General features: G+C 35.9%; 1 protein-coding gene across 1 annotated transcript in view; it reads left to right on the top strand.

Annotated features, from left to right (window-relative positions):
- TLK1 (tousled like kinase 1) overlaps window positions 1-17756 on the top strand; it is a 75004-nt gene that overhangs the window by 27785 nt on the left and 29463 nt on the right. Inside the window, exons 3-11 of the mRNA XM_054069960.1 lie at window positions 1248-1319; window positions 6859-6934; window positions 9470-9516; window positions 9890-9976; window positions 12302-12391; window positions 13208-13300; window positions 14321-14431; window positions 16125-16261; window positions 17464-17652. Of these exons, the coding sequence (XP_053925935.1) occupies window positions 1248-1319; window positions 6859-6934; window positions 9470-9516; window positions 9890-9976; window positions 12302-12391; window positions 13208-13300; window positions 14321-14431; window positions 16125-16261; window positions 17464-17652 (902 nt within the window). The remainder of the gene's footprint in view (window positions 1-1247; window positions 1320-6858; window positions 6935-9469; window positions 9517-9889; window positions 9977-12301; window positions 12392-13207; window positions 13301-14320; window positions 14432-16124; window positions 16262-17463; window positions 17653-17756) is intronic.

Here is a 17756-nt window from a genome sequence, read left to right as displayed (position 1 = left end):
AGCTAGGTCATTATTCTTCTAGTAATTAAATTGAGACGGACTCTAATTTATTGGGGCTACTGCTCTGAGAGCCTACTATTATCTACTGTTTTGCTGAAGAGCTTTGGAATTGTTTTGTGGGGGTGGGGGGAAGCCCCGTCTTCAAGGTTTTTCATTAAACAAGAGTGGAAATACAGATACAGGTTACTGAGGTTGTTGTCTTGGCTGACTCTGATGACTGAATACTGAGACATCGCAAGGAAGAGCTACATGTTGGCATTTCTGTACTGGAGACTTCCTGGGGTAGGAACATGTGGGAATTTTGTGGTTTTAGTTCATGTTTCTCCAGAAATTTTAATTCAGAGATGATCTAGTTATTCAGAGGATGCCACAGATTGGTACTGTCCTGCAAACTGATACAGTGCTGGAATTTAAGCTTTGAAGCAAGCTGAGTGTTTGCCTTGGAACTAGTTGTTATTTCACTTCAAAGTATTTGTTCTGCCTTCCTTTGTGGAAGAGAATAATCCAGCAGTATTTTTTTTTTCTTTTAATAAAAAGAAGCTCAACCAATGTTGGCATTTTTTGTTATGTGAACATGGAAAAGACTATTTCAATAAAATGTCCTTGTTGCCATTCTGCGTTCAAAAGATCTCCTAATAAATCAGACTTAGAAAATTTCTAAGTAAATATTGTAACTTGGGAGTATTTCACAGTTTTTTCTCTTTTTCTCCATATTCTACATTTATTACTTTAGGGGAAATGGTTTGTTCTAAGAATGTAGAATAATATTGTCAATAGGTTGTAATTTTCTGTTATTGAATGGACTAAAAAAAAAAAAAATCTCTGCAGTAACCTAATGTCTGTCTTGAAAATCAAAAGCCCTTTTTCTTTGAAAAATAAAGGGTTTTAGTTGTCTCCAGCACTTTAAGTAATATTGACTTTTTAAGCCTTTTCTGTGGAATCATTTAGTAGGGTTTTTCTGTGGATGTTTTGCTGTTCCCAAATAAGACTGAAATGTGTTTTAATGTTACAGCGTTTTACTTGGCTTAAACGCTATCAAAGTACAGAATTCACTGTGCCTTATCAAAACATCCACCTGTCAAACGTGTTGTCTCTCTTGCAAGTCACCAGTGATCTATAGTTAATCAACTTTTCCTTGCAAGCATGAAATTTTGTTACTGTTATTTGTTATAATTGTGAGTGATAATAGTGTTTTAGCTATTTTATATATCTGTATATAATATTTAGTATTTTATTTCTCTTGGTAGGCCTCAACAAATAACGAAAGTTCAAATCACAGTTTTGGAAGCTTGGGATCTTTAAGTGATAAAGAATCAGAGGTAAGTATACAGGGCAGATTCATTATTAACTCAGAATATTACTGCTGACAAATCATGATCTTGTATTCTACTTTGATACCTTTTTTTATATAGAAGCTTTTAAAGTAAAATGCAAAATACACATCTAGATAAGAAAAAGCCTACATTACTAAAAGATACCGTCTGTTGGAGAAGGAGACAGGACTTCATAAAAGTTTCTTTGTACTTTTGATCATTAAGCTAGCTGCGTCTGGTTCTTTATTATCTGTGTAATTGTGCTGTGAGGATACCTACAGCTTTTGAAGCTGAAAATGCTTAAAATTCACTGTCGTTTGTTTAATAAGTAATAAGGTTTTCATCAGCTTAGATAAACTTCGACTAGTCTTTGGATGCATCTTTGGAAATACCCTATAAACTATTTCGCTATGTTTTCTTTAAAAATCCGAGTTTAATCCAAGGTCAAAGAATACCAATCACCTGCATTTGTAAAAGCTGCAGTAGTCGCTGTGTATTTTCTTACCTAGTACCACTTCATAATCAAAAAAAGGATTTGTATTCCTACTAGGTTTTAGTGTGCAGACTTCCCTGGAGTAGATAATGTTCCTGTGGGTGATCAGCATTGCTAGAGTCGCGCTAATGCAGCTCTTACAGATTACCTGTTTTGGGGTCAGTGAGTCCCTCTGACAGTTTTGCTTGTCTACAACACAGATTGCATTCATAAGATTATACCCATTGTAAGCAAGAGTGTATTTCTAGCTCAGGCTAGACCTGTGTTTCAGTATGTGTCATGCCAGTGGAGAGCTGTTTGGAATGTGCTTTCGATGTTATTTTCACATGTTAAAGCTTTATTTTGAGGCCTCGGCATTCATTCAGTCAGTACGAGGCACAATGTGATGTTTGCTTTTTACTGAGCCGACCAGCAAGTGAATTTGTTTGGTTCCTAAGACTGATGACTTATAAATAATAATGTTCTATGTGTATGATTTCATGACTTCCCCTTTGCAAAAGGTTGTGCTATGTTTTTTCCTCATGCCTTTCCCAGCTGCATTTTCCTTTCAAATAGTAAATAGACTATTTTCTTAACCAGAAGAATCTGTCTGTCTGTTGTTTTTCTTCACGGCCTTTCCTAGAAATACTTTGTGCAGTGTTGCAGTGATGCAATTCTGATATAAATGTGGGAATGGATAAGTGCTGCAGTAGCCTGAAGGTTATGATGCATTATTGCAATTCATTGACAGAAAAATGTGTTTGTGAGTAATCGAGTTATCTCAGAAACTGACTATGCACATAATAACTTCTTGGTGTAGAAAAATATTATTTTACAGTTGTATACATGACAGACAAGGTTTTTCCAAAGCTTTTACATTTGAAAGTTCACCCTATATCTTCAGTTTCCACACACTGTGTTAAACTCAAACCATGCTTCTAGGTAGCGATAACTTGTTTAAAAAAATATATATGTTCTAAAACTTGGATTAATTAATAAAATAGAGATAGATGTCTTTTTAGAAAAGTCCCTGCATGGACCTTCCGTCCTCCAGTGCACAGTGCTCCAGGTTTCTTCTCTTTTCTGGAAGATGAGTCCTAATGACATTGAATAATGAAATACGATTTTTTGACCTATTTTCAGAAGTTGTCAGCTGTATTGAATTAAATTAGATTATAATTGTAATACCAAATATTTTAATAAGTTTTTAGATTTTTGTTCTTAAAATAACATGTAGTTATTTATGTGCTGTAATTCTATAAAAAGTACAGTTTAGTCCTTTATAGTGAAAACAGGTTGTAGGATTTTTAATGTTTTTTTTTTTTAATGATATGACAATGAAGATTTTGTAATGGGGAATTCATCTTGTAGATGGTAGTACGGAAATACAAGGACTTGCTCTTACAGGAAGGAGTGCTATCATTTGATGTTAAGAGAGTACTGTTTTATTACAGTAGATTTTGAGAGGGGAAAAAAAAATCAGAAATTCAAGTCTCAGAATCATTGAAATTGCTTTCTAGCAAGAATGTCAGTTTCTGATCAATTTGTGATGATAGATTCATGTCATCATTCTGTGCTTTCATCACATTGTGACACATGGAAAGAAAGCAAACCTTTCATGTTTAGTTTCCAAATCAAGACAGGCTTCCCACACATCCCTCTTTTTGGTTTTCTGGTGTGAATTTTTTTCTGTTATATGTTTTGTACTTAGGATTGTGGAAAACAGAACTATTGGAATTTTAGTATTTTTTATCTTTTCCATCTGATGGATATGTGAAGAGGGGCAGCTTATCTCAATAATAGTTTTAATTGAGGTACTCCGCGGAGGTAAAGTTGGATCTGCAAAATAACTTGAAGCCACGTTCTTATTCTGAATTCATTTCAGCACTGTGAGCGATAAACGTTAGCTGGATGTTTGATCTTAATATCCAGACCTGTATTCCAGTTTCTTTTTAAATGTGTACATTATTTTATTTTATTAAATGCCTTGTTGCTGTGGCACATAGGTCTTAATTTGAATGCATATTAGCTATTTGTAGTTAAGATAAATTCTAAATTGGCTAGAGATTATGAACTAGTGCTTTTGGTAGTCTTCCAATAGTTTGGCCTTCCCCACTGTTCCTCACTAAAGTAGCTCACTCCTCCTTGTTCTGATTACAAATGCATTCTTTTATTTGTAAATAGTATTTTCTATTCTTTGTAGATAATGGATTATTTAAAGGAACTTTGTCTGTGCTTCGATTTGTCCAGTTTGGTTAGTTATTTAAATGTTTTGCCCTGCTTGCTTTTAGCTGTTCAGTTGATGTGGTTCCTAATAATACAGAACTCTCATTATAAATGTAATTTCAGAAGTAACTAAAGGTTTGGTCTAAGTGGAATTTATATGTGTTGTGGAGGAGAACAGCACTGCTGTGTGTGTTTGCTGTAGTCGTAAGGGTTTGGGAGGAGTTAGATTTAGAAGAAAATAATTGTGGAAAACATCATCTCATTCATTATAACAAATACTAACAACTGGGGAAAAAAAAACATAACTGTTGAGCATACTGGAGAGTTAAGTATTGAGAGGCAGAAAAATAAAAACTTTTATTACTTGTGATTTTAGTTTTTTTTTCCTCCACAATACTACCTTCCTGAGTAATGCTGTTACCAGCTCTACAATAATGGTAGAAAATATTTAACTATACATAAAATATGTGAAAATACTTATCTGGGTATCTTTATAGAGGAGATTTAACTAGTTGACAATTGTGATTAGAAATGTTTATCTTATAAAAGAGGATGTCAAAACCTAAGATTTGAAACTATAAATGTGAAGAGAAGACTTGGGAAGAAGCACGTTAAAATTGAGGGGTAAACTAGGATCAAGACCATGATGTATGAGGCTTTGCTAATCTGCCAAGCTCTGGGTAACTTGAGCATAGCTTTACCATCTAACTTTTGATAACTTCAAAACTATTTTATCTTGCTTATGAAATAATAATCTTGGCTATATGTAAATCCTTCTGAAGTGACTAAAGCAGCTTCATTCTTGTTTGAAAAGAGGATACTCCTCAGCCCCATTAGTCTTCAGTTTCTTGTAATTTTTATGATTCCATTCATTAGAAAGGATTTTAGAGAACAGTTTCTAGTGAGTGATGTGCGCTGTGCATGACCATGTGAATTTTGTACTTGGAGAAGGTGAACATGACCTTGTTGAGTAACCTCATTAATAACCTCATTAGTGTGCTAATACTTTTTTAGTTTGGAGGGTGAAATTAAACACTGAAAGAAACCAGAAGAGATTAAGGAAATACACGTTTATGAGTTATTTGAGTTTTGGTTTTAGAAGTATGAACCGCTTTAAATGTCTGTTTTTTAAATACGAGACAATAGTCACTGTAGTTAGAAACTAATTTTGGTGGGGAAGATCTTAACCATTTAGTCATTAATTAGCTTTTAAACAATGTTTTTTGCTTGATATGGTAGGTAAAACTGTGTTTGAACGGTAACTGCAAAAATGGAAGCTGGAAAATAAGAATAACATTAAAATGCTTGGTTAAATACTTGCAATTTAGTTTTGTGGAAAGATAGCTTAGTGATACCTATTTACCTGGCAGTAATTGCAAATTATTAAAGTAATATTTCTAAGCTAGGCTTCCTGCTTTTAGAATATGATGGTCTTGAGATAACTTCATTTCCAGGAGTCTGTGTTGTACAGTTTGCTAATGTGTGACAGCACTATAAAAGATGCAGATTTTATTTGGAAGACTTTATTTAATATAAAATGTATGTAATTTGAGCTTCATTTGTAGCTTGATAATACTGTGGTTGCAATTGTAAAACTTCCAAAGATGATATTATGAAGCTATCCACAGAGCTAAAACTTAAATACATGGTATAGATAAGGAAGACCTTTCTTGTTCTGGCTGTTCTTTTCTAGACTGCCAATTTTCTACAGATCGCAGGTAACTGAAAGTGTTTTTTCGCTAAAATCGTAAGTTTTCATTTGAAGATATCTTCATTTGAAGATATCAACGAAAATTTCAGAACCGAAACACACTTGAAATGCTTTTAGTGATGGGTTGAAATTTGAATTCTGATATAATTTGCTGTATTGAGAGAATACAGTGAAATGATAAAATAATAGTATCACAGAAAGGGACACATCTTATCAGTGATCTCAAATTTAGTGCAATATATTGGGGACCATTGATTTCCTGATTGTAAAACAGAGTTCATGTAATGGCTCCTATGCTTTCTCCAGCTACTGGTATGAGGCTCCTTGGAGCCTGAATACACACACAGCTGCAATATCTTTTCCTTGAAACAAAGCAGCTTGTAGAGTTTAACTCACACTGGGGAGAATAACTGGTTTGAATCCTCAGATCAAGGGAGAGCAAATATAGTTTAGAGATGCTTCTGATCACAGCCATTTCTTGTTATCTGTGTAGTATGTGCTGATTGTAGTTTCTAGGCAACTAAATATATTATTGCTGAAATAAATTTTTAACACGGATTTGTATTTTTTCACTTATCAATGATGTTTTTATTTGACTTCCTTGAGATACATGTATATACTTACATATATATGATATATATACATACATAATATTCTAAAATATTTTTTCTGATATATCTGCAAATGTGTAACGTTACTTGCTTTCTATTGAAGTACTAGATCTTTGTGTAGAAAACTTCTTCAACAGTCAGCTTATTTCACTAGGTATTAAGCTTTAAGATACCCACAACTATAATATGAAGATCGTGGTAAAATGTAGCCGTCAGTGAAAAACCAAATTGGGTGTTTATAGATGCCAAAATGAATGTAAATCTGTAATTGCTTAATAATAAATATGCAGAATTGCCTTTTGGGAAATTACTTAAGAATTAATTCTCAATTTCTTAAATATCTCTTTTAGCTTGTATTTACCTGATTGACTAAGGATCGTATTTTCTGCTTTAACTGTGATCCCAAGTTACATCCCTGCAAATTCATGTTTTATGAATGAAGATTTAAATTTATTTCACAATAGTATAGCAATAATATCAACAAATAATGCTACCTTTGGATCGTGTTCTTTTTGTTGTTTGTAGACTCCAGAGAAGAAGCAGTCAGAACCTTCCAGAGGAAGAAAAAGAAAAGCAGACACTCAGAGTGAAAGCAGCCAAGGTAAACTGAAATGTAAATCAATTAGATGGTTACTGCATGTATTTAATTAAATTATAATGTAGAAAGTTTTGACTGTTGGCCTTAAAAAAATTGTTTTTTTCCTGGCATAATACTGGTGTTGGGTTTTGGATGATAAATTGTGTATGAACACCCCTCCCCTGTTTGTCACTGGAAGGGATGAGCAAGTAAAACCTGAGCTGGGCTGGTCATTTCCCATAAGAATCCTGTGTTACTGCCCATGTAACTTGCAGCTATGCTATAACTGTGTATAGTTTTAAAAAATTGTAGCGGCTTTTATCATCCAAAATACCTTTGTGGTTTGTATTTCATTCTAGTAGGTAAGAGTGAAACAAATTACAGATATATTATTGAATTGTTTGTTTTTCAGGTATATTTAAAAATTGAATGTTATTCTTCATTTCTATGGATTATTGTAGTTTTGCAGTTGCCTAGAGGGATGGGGAAATCGGGATGAGACCGATTTCCAATTTAATATTTACAAAGCATATTTTTTGTTGTTCCTCTCTTTAATGTGACCTTTGGGGGAGGAATGGTAGAAATTTCACCTCAAGACAAGAATTCGTCAAAGGAGGAGAAGAATTAGTTTTGATATTATTTTTTTTGGTTTCTAACTGATCTGGAAAATGGGTACAAGTCAATGGGCTTCATACTTGGAAGTCTTCGTGATGCAGCGTGTTGTTAGTAGAAGAATTATGTAGTTTGAGTAAAATTAATTTCTTTTTAAATGTTGCTTCATAGAGACCTGCTTTGTTCAAAGAACTTGAATGAAATTTCCTAATTCCATTGTTTTATTAGCCTATCCTTTCTGCTACCAATGAGAATTGAAATTAGAGATGACAGAAATTTTAGGAACTTTTTAGCATATATAGTGTCTTATAATTACTATTTTGCTGTCAGCAGCAGTGAAACTGAATAGTCTGCACTGCAGTATTCTCAAGGAACTGGCCTAGGAAACTGCAGCATATTGGAGTGATACAGTACAGTTGACGCACAGCAAATACTGCTATTGCCTTGAAAAAAGAAACAACAGATCCATTTCTTGTATGTTGCATACCTAGGATTTTGACTTTGCAGTAGGCAAAATAATCCATAAATGTTGAAGAAAATATTGTTTAGAACATGGAGGTAATTGGAAAGTGGGGTAAAATCAGCTTAAGTCTATTCATAATTGGCTGTGCCTAAATAATTTGATGTATTTCTTCAGTGCAGGGTTCTGTATCATGATGTAGAATAGATTTTTCTGTGCTGAAAAGGAATTCAGTCTGTCTCATTTATCTGGATTAAAGCAAATTTTAATTTGATAAAGCGTTATATGAGAATTAAGCATGAAGGCAGAAATAACTAGCAAAATTACAGAGTAAGTAAAGAACTGTCTAGAATGCAATAGCAGTGATACGTACTTTAACATGTGAGCTGTTCTAGGGTGTCGAATTATTTTATCTAAATATTTCTGTTAAAAGTCTTGACACAAAAAGGGCTTCCCAATGTTTGTGTTTCTTTGTGTGTTTCTTGGTGACACAAAGTTATGCAGCAGTACCAACAGAGGCATATTGGACTAGGAAAAAAATCTCCGGGGCTGAAGCAATAGAAAAGCTTGGAAATGTTTGCCAAAAAGTCAAAATTACATTTTTGGACTTATTGGTAATAATCTTCTGGTTTATCACAAAAAAAATTCTTTCTATAAAGAAAAAAAGCTCTGAACAATGGTCCATTTTCAAGATGTCTCCTAACAGGTAGTGTGATCTGTACAAGAGACAAATATGGTCTTAAGATTTATCAGTCATCTTAGGGCCGAATAGAGGAAAGTATTTATGCCATTGGGTAAGGCATTGGTGCAGCCTTTGGAATGCCTTGTATGGGTAAGCACTTCATGTTGAAGAAAGATTAACTCACATTGATGCTCCTGATTTCTCAATAATGATTAAGATAAAACAAATTCTAGTGTCTCATTCTGCTCTGCTTACCTCCATAGTTAACCCTGTGAGTTAGCAGACTCATAATCAAGTTGGGAGGAATGGGAATACTTGCTATCTATCCTCTGTGCCCACGCTGTTGTTGGCATCTAGGGAAATCCTTGGGCTGAACATTTGGGCACAGTAACTCACTTTGAGTATGTAATGTTAATAAACTCGGTTAATTTGGTATTTTGGAAGTGGGTGAACTTTGAGGTAGTGCTTGAAAACAGGAGGGACTTAGAGTGAGAGGTGTCTGTAGGATGAGAGACAAGTTTCCTGTTATCTACAAGAGGTCTAGGCTTACTGCTACATCTGCAGTAATCTGGTTTAGGAGTTAGTGTTACTTAATTTCTGATTTCTCAATGAGTGGGATATGCAATCTCTTTGTTGTGGCCAGTCCCTTAAATATCTTCACAGGGAAATCACATATTAGCACATCAAAGACAACTAATTAAGAAGTGGTAAGACTTAGCTATGATTACTGTATAGGTAAAAACACAAGACACATCTATAAGTAATTTATTTAACCAATTCTAATGTATTAATGTATTTGTTTCAGGAAAGAATATTGGGGCACGTGGTCACAAGATTAGTGACTATTTTGAGGTAGGGTTTTTGTGTGTTTGTAAATTTGCTTTAGCTTTAAAATGTACTTTTAGCTTTTTTTGGATGTTACAAAATTTTTGCTTATAATGGACAGGCCTCCTGAGAGGATACTTTTTTTTCCTTTATTTAAGTTTATGAGTATTAAACCTTGAAGTAGAGATGTACTGGTCTCTGGTCTCTTGATGCAGCCTGAGCTAAAATACAAAAGCCGCTTTCTTTCACCATTTACTTTAAATGGCCATAGGCTACACTATTAATAGTAATACAGTCTGGTTTCCAGATTCTGTGTACAGATGAGCTGTATCAATCAGTAGGTGTATAGTGTATTTTGATAAGAAGGTTGACTAATTGGAGGGCCATATCTTCTCTACAGTACCAAGGTGGAAACGGCTCTAGTCCAGTGCGAGGCGTACCTCCCGCAATTCGATCTCCTCAGAATTCACATTCCGCTCCTTCTTCTGTAAGTTCATGAACTTCATAACTGCTGGAGATACTTTAATAGTCTAAAATTAGCATAATTGAAAAGGGGAAGAGTTTTCAAAGGGAAGAATCCAGAGAAAAAGTTAACTCTTTCAGCAGGGAAAAAAAAACAAGTTAAATATTAAAACTAAAATTTTCTCTTAACTCTGGGACTCTTTTTATACAACATCATTTTTAAATACAGAATATGTAAAATGTTGAGTAAATGTTCTAATGACACCTATTATAAGTCTAACACAAAAAAGGGAGGATTTTTATAACTTACAGGGAAACTGAGCCCCTCAGTCAGGACTCTAAAAGCTCAGTTTTTAATAAATCATAAGTTTTTAAAGAATTGACACCTAATTTGCCCGTATCCTTTTAAAGTTCTCTTCATTGGTCATGCTAATTGATTTTTTTCCTCCTCACATGCACAGTTTCACTTTTTAGCATACCCACATGTTATTCTAAATAGCCAAATGGATTTTACGTTTACGGAAAGGATTTTTTATTTTTTTTTTTTCTGTCTGGTGGTAGATCTCAACTTTTATTCCATATACTTCAACTTCATGAGTCCTCTTCTTCTTGCTGACAATATGGAGTGTAATACAGATTGTGGAATTTGGAATTTGACTTGAAAATAGTCTCATTCGCTCAAACTAGTGGGTTTTGGGAACTTTCATTAACAGGATTTGTGTTGTGTTCTGTTCTGCACTAGCTTCCCCTTTCCGGTTCTCCCATGGGAAATAGCTACTTAAAAAATAACTCTCATTCTTTTTGAGTTGTGAAAGCTTCAAATCAGAAAAATAAGTTTATGTAAGACAATATTGACCTTATGTCAGTCTTGTATTGTCTTAATCATAGAATCGCTGGGTTGGAAAAGACATTTGAGCCCAACCATACCTGTCCACTACTAATCATATCCCAAAGCACTTCATCTTCCTGTCTTTTGAACACGTCTAGAGATGGTGACTCAGCCGTCTCCCTAGGCAGCCTGTCCTAGTGCCCAATAACCCTCCCAGTGAAGAAATCCTTCCTATTGTCTGTTCTCCCACGGTGCAACTTGAGGCCATTCCCTGTCATCCTATCACTTGTGACTTGGGAGAAGAGACCAGTACTGAACTCTCTACAGCCTCCTTCCAGGTAGCTGTAGACAGTGATAAGGTCTTCCCACAGGCTCCTTTTCTCTAAGCTACACGACCCCAGTTCCCTCAGCTGCTCCTCATAAGGCTTGTGCTACAGCCCCTTCACCAGCTTTGTTGCCTTTCTCTGGACACACTCAGGGCCTCAGTTAGTTTCTTGTAGTGAGGCAACCAAAACTGAACATGGCATTCGAGGTGTGGCCTCACCAGTGCCAAATACAGGAGTGCAATTGCTTCCGTGCTCCTACTGGCCACGCTGTTTCTGATACAAGCCAAGATGCTATTGGCTTTCTTGGCCACCTGGGCACATTGCTGGCTTATGTTCAGCCACTGTCAACCAACACCCCCAGGGTCCTTCTCTGCCAGGCAGCTTTCCAGCCAGTTGTCCCCAGGTATGTAGCGCTGCATGGGGTTGTTGTGTGAGGACTCTGCACTTGGCCTTCTGAAACCTCATCCTGGTGGCCCCAGCCCATCAATCCAGCCTGTTCAGATCCCTCAGCAGAGCCTCCCTACCTTCCAGCAGATTGATGTTTCCTCCCAGCTCCATGTCATCCGTGAACTTTCTGAGGTTATGTTCAATCCCCTCATTCAGATTATTGATTAAGATATTGAACAGGACTGGACTCAGCACTGAGCCCTGGGGACAAAACTTGTGACTGGCCTCCAACGGGATTTAACTCCATTTACCACCACTCTTTGGGGCCGGCCATCCAACCAGTTTTTAACCCAGCAGAGGGTACACCTGTCCAGGCCAGTGGAAACGGGTTCCTCAAGCAAAATACTGTGAGAAATAGTGTCAAAGGCTTCACTGAAGTTCAGGCGCACTATATCCACAGCCTTTCCCTCATCCATTAAGTGGGTAATCTTGTCATAGAAGGAGATCAGGTTAATTTGCAGGACCTGCCTTTTATAATCCCATTTATTTCATAGATAACCTTACAGTCTGTTTCCCAAAAGTGACTTTGTTTTCTCAGAGAATATATTGCATCCTTTCTAAACTGCAAGTGATACGTAACAGCGTAGTGATAATTCTCAATACGGTGCTCCAAGTAGTACCTTCTGTAATAAAGAGACCTTATTTCTCTACTCTGTATGATTTTTTTTGCCAAGAGTTGTAAACAAGGCTATGTTCATAATTGAATATTGCAGTTGTGTCCAAAATCCTTTGTTTTCATCCATTTCAGGTTCGACAGAATAGTCCTTCTCCTACTTCATTAGCTTTTGGGGACCACCCTATCACACAACCAAAGCAGTTATCTTTTAAAATTACTCAGGTAACTATTTTTGAGTACAGCTGTTCTGTATCACTTTACATTTATTTCTTTGAACTTCTGAATTCTTAAAGGCTTTCAAAAGCTTTCCATTTTACAAACCACCAGAGCATTTTTCTGTTAAGTTTAGTGGCTCATAATTTAAATATCTCTGATTGGTTTTGTATTCTGTGCTTGCTCTGCTTCCAGTGTCGTATCATGAGGAGTTAGGTGACCATGTTGTTGGTATGCTTTTGCTCAAGATTTTAGCTGTTGTGTGATCTTAGAGAGAGGCTGCTCTCGCAGGCAGTATTTGAAGTGACAGCTGCTGTTGTCATATTGCATTTAAAATATGACACTGAAGAAGAAAAATGAGATGTAAATCAAAATGATCAAGATATAGTTCTGTCATGACTTTTACAAGCCAAAGGCACCTATTTTATCCTCTCTGCCATTTCTGACTTGATCCGTTCCCTTTCATAAGTTAGTCAGAACAAAGCTGCTTCACCTGTTGACCCAACATAGATTATGTAAAGTAATTAGCTGACATGTACCTTCTTGACCTGTTTTATACGCTTTTTGGTGAACAATAACTTTTCACTTAGTAAGGAAATTCTTAACACTGTTATTGGTTTGTCCCAACTGTTCAGTCATCCTCATGAAGAGGGAAAGTGGTTTTGAATAAGAACCTCCCATGTCTCTTTTAAAACACATGAAAATAAGATGTGCTGGTCTTGTTGAATGTTTTAAAGTAGTTTATTTCTCTGCATAACAAAAATGAGAAAACTAATGCTGTAATTGTTGAAGGAGAGGATAAATATTTAAAAATATTCTTTCTAGACTGATCTCACAATGCTGAAATTAGCTGCACTAGAAAGTAATAAAAATCAAGACTTGGAAAAGAAAGAAGGTCGTATTGATGACTTACTCAGGGTAAGTGTTACATGTGGGGTAAAGATATTTATTCAGAACAACAGACAGTGAATCTGAGGCAAATACTTTAGGTGTTTGAGTAATTCTTGGTTTTAAAAATTGCCCTGCTGTTACCTACGTTAAAAGATGAAACGATTTTTTAGTTTTTGTATATTTTTTTCTGAAAATCCAAGAACTCTATAAAATGAAACGCGAAAGGGTTTTTTTCTGCCTCTGTGTCACTGACTGCTAGTGATTAAGTGTGTTTATAGAAGTATTTAGAGAGATGATGCTGTTTTGCAGGCAGTTGATTAATTCCTTAAGTTCATCATATTATTTAATGTAACAAGTGTTTTTTTGTTGTTCTAGTTGTGAATAGCAGTTATCAGTGGGACAACCGGTGGCAGTTTCAGAATGATATTGATAGTGACAGGAATTATTACAAGCAATAAGTAACAACTTTTAATAAGGAACTTGCGCTCTGCTGTGCTCTTAAGACTTGTTTTCAGAAAAAAAAATCTCAATGCTTGCATTTTTGAAAGAAGTGTTGGAGAGGTGATATGTTGAAATATGAAATAGGAAACAAAAAAACCCTGTGTTCACGAGTTGCAGTCTGTTTACTGTTGTTTGTATGTGGACATGTTCGTATCAACCCGTGCAATCATAGACTACAGAATTGTACACGTAGGCTGGTTTAGCACATGTTGAATAGTATGGGCTAAACAAACCTAACCTTTCTTTTTGCTAAATTAAACTTCTGGTTTAACGCTGGAGGACTGGAAAAGTGATTGCTTTTATACATTATCTATATGCTGAATGCTTTGTAATACAGAAGGCAGCAGTGTGAAGGAACTAAAAGAGGAAGCAAGGTGTCCTGCATATTGGGATAGATCTGTGAAATGAGGTTTTTGTCTCTAGATGTATACACACACGTGTTCTTTACTTTAGTCATATGAAGGTAGATACTTGGGATTTTTTGTGACAGCCAATTAAATAATAGTGTTTTGATATATCTTTTCTTATTTTGTGTGTATTTGTTAGGCTAACTGTGATCTTAGAAGACAAATAGATGAACAACAAAAGCTACTTGAAAAATATAAAGAAAGGTTAAACAAATGTATTTCAATGAGCAAGAAGCTTCTCATTGAAAAGGTAAGTTTACTGCTTTAAAAATCTTTGATAAAAATTGCGAGGATGATATAGAATTCCATTCTGTTTCCTTCTTTTCACTTCTAACTTTTTCACGTTAATCTCTGAGACTGAAGCCTCATGTGTGTGGTCTCTGTCTGACAGTAGGTGTTTTTATAAGCCTGAATAGGCAAAATAAAACATTGAGCCTTTTTTGATTGTGGAAATTGTGCCTTTTTTAATTTAAGGGCAGTTTTCCTATTTTGAGTAATTCAGATCCAGCAGAGTATAGAAGACAAGAATTTAGTATGTGGCAAATTTTCTGGGCAAAGTTTAAGAATAAGACTACAGTGGATCAAAAAAGTTCTGAACGCAGTCCCTTGTGGAGAAGAGAAGGATGAAATCTATGTGTGAGCCGCTTAAGTAACTGAGATGATTTTGGATGTAAAATGATAAAATTATGTGTTAGCTCAGAATTAATGGAAACAAGGAAGTGAAAGTGACCCTTAACCTTCATACTACTATGAAGGAAATATTTATTTCACTTCTAATGCAAATTATTTGTAAAATAGCAGCAATTTCTTAAAAGACAAGAATACTCTCCCTCATCTTTAAAATAGCCTGATTTTTTTAAAGAAATTAACAAAAAAGCGAGTAGAATATCAGCTTATTATAAAGTAGGATACCAAAAAGTTTAAGGTAAACAGCCAGGTCTCTTCCCTAATGCTAGCTGCTGCTGTCAGATGCAAGGGCGCAAACTGGTCTGTTGGAGGATTAGGGAGAGTTTCCTTGCTAGCATGCCATAAATAAATTATGGTTCCAGCATGAGGGAAAGGCAAGGAGAATGTGCGTCAGATCTGTTAAGCATGATGCTAGGTGGGCAGCTTCAGAATGCAAATATCACATCGGCTGTTTCCTGCAAAAGGCCACACAGGCCACCTCTTCAGTCTGGAAGTCTCGTTTGCAGAAATATCTTTATTTCTGTCCACGTCTCACTCTTTTCTGTGTGTGTAATTTTGGGCCAGAGGCATTTCTTAAGAAGCAAGTGTTCGTAAGCGTTAAAGAAGTTCATCTCCTTCAGTACTGTTCACAGTGCTCTTTCTTTTTGTGCTGAAGCAGTGTAGGCTGACTTAGTAATTTACCACATCCCAACGATGTTGATGGTAGTAATGACTGGATCTGTGTTGCTGTAAGTGAATAGCTGAGTGCAGTTAAGTCTACCTGTGGTGCATTCCCACACAGATTCCTGAGCTCAGTCAGTTTGGTACAAGTTGTAACATAGATGCTCTGCCAATGGAGTTTCTGTGCTGAGTATAGTAGGTGTGCTCTTTTTGATATCTAAGTGGGCTCATTTAGTATAATAGACTGGTACACACATAATCTTAATTACAAGTCCGTATGATGCTGATACGCTGTGTGTTTTGCTGTATTTACAAATAAAATGTTTTGTTAATTATGAAGAACAGCTAACTTTATAGGAAGACAAGGTCCGACTCGGGGTTTTGTGCAGAAATCTTCATTAATACCAATTCTGATAACTGCAGATGTTTGAGTTCTACAGAAATTAGAATAGGTGGAGTAAAGTAATCACAGATATTGTCATCTAGTCTCCTTTTATCTCTCCTTGTTGGGGGGGAAAAAAAGTTGAGTGTTTTTACTGACTTTTTGAACACTTTAGTATTATTAAATATGATTTTGTGTTTGTTTGTTTTATTAGAGCACCCAGGAGAAGCTGGCGAGCAGAGAGAAGAGCATGCAAGACAGATTACGCCTGGGGCATTTTATGACAGTTCGTCATGGTGCTTCATTTACTGAACAGTGGACGGATGGTTTTGCTTTTCAAAATCTTGTGAAGTTAGTCAATGCCATGTTCTTAAAATTCTCACTAATTGTTAGTTCCCTCTAGTGGATTTTTTTATTACTAAGATTCTAGGATTGGAGTGGCCTTCATACGTTGTATTTTGCTTTGCCTTTTGAAGCCTGAGAAAACAGTACTTCCTAATCAATTGAGGGAATAGTAAGGCTGGGTGTCTTTTAAAAGACAGTTTGGTTTCACTAGATTTTGGCTATCCTTAAAAAAGTATGAGTGTATTAAATAAGCAGCACACAATTGTTCAGCTCAGCTGCTAGAAATAGCTACAAAACTAAATCAGTGATTTTTGAAGCAGCTAACCGTGTATCATTGATGATCATTGGGGCAGATGAGGTCTGTGAGGTTCTTATTGGTCGCGTAGGTGCTGCCTCTGCTTCCATTGCTGTAGCAGCTTTTTCAGGCATCCAGCTCCTCAGCGACGAATCTGGCACCCTCAGATTGGGTCTAGTGCAAGTGGAGGGGGGAAAAGCAGCCAACTGGAAAAATGCGGCTGCAACAGGTGTTTCAGCAGAGATGGGGCCAAGGTGAAGGGCTGTGGGAGACCATCAGCGATAATGGTAAAATAATTACACAATGCCTCAAAAGGTGTTCTTTGGTGACAAGTCTGGTTCAGTCTTTGGAGAGAGAGAGAGATAAAAGTAGTTCACCAAGATTTTTGGTTTTGAAGGGCAGTGTGTAGTCTGAGCAGTGTGTGATTGTCTAGGGCGCTGGGCTTTTTTTAAAGGCAGTCTTAAAAACAACCTGTGTATGCATTTTGCATAAAAGATCCAACTGTTTGCTGTATAACCAAGGTGATTGTTTGTGGTCAAAACAAATTCAGTATTTGGCTTATAAAAAACAAGTACTCTCTATTGACGCTGTTAAATTTCCTTTGATGGTATAAAAGAAGGTATCCATCAGCTTGGATACATTTTTTTTCTTTTTTCTAGTAAAGAAATAATGTGTAACGCTTTTGAAAGCAAAACAACTCCCAAACCAAAACACCCCAAAAGTAACTTGTGCTAAAACTTCAGCAAGATTTTTTCCACCTTATGAAGAGCATTGATGTTCTTTTTCTTAGGAAACATTTTCACATGTACAGTAAGTTTTCTAAAAAATTCATAATGCTTTATCAGTTAAAAGATAGTTCTTGAAAAAATGCAAAATTATGAAATTTTAATAAAGCTTTTTTTTGGGTTTACAGGCAGCAAGAATGGGTGAATCAACAAAGGGAAGACATTGAAAGGCAAAGAAAGCTCCTGGCCAAGCGAAAGCCTCCAACTACAAATAATTCTCAGGCACCATCTGCCAATTCTGAACCCAAGCAGAGGAAAAATAAAGCTGTGAATGGGGCAGAAAACGATCCTTTTGTTAGACCAAATTTACCACAGCTGTAAGTTTAACATTTCAATCAGTCTTTTACATAAATTCTCAGATATTGTCTGTGTGAGTTCTATTCAAATAACAGCATAAAAACCACTCAGTATATTCAGCAGC

The sequence above is a fragment of the Cuculus canorus genome, chromosome 6 (genome assembly GCF_017976375.1).
Source record: "Cuculus canorus isolate bCucCan1 chromosome 6, bCucCan1.pri, whole genome shotgun sequence".
Classification (NCBI taxonomy): Eukaryota; Metazoa; Chordata; class Aves; order Cuculiformes; family Cuculidae; genus Cuculus; species Cuculus canorus.
The sequence above is the reverse complement of the archived record's forward strand: the minus strand, read 5'-3'. Positions and strand labels throughout refer to the sequence as shown.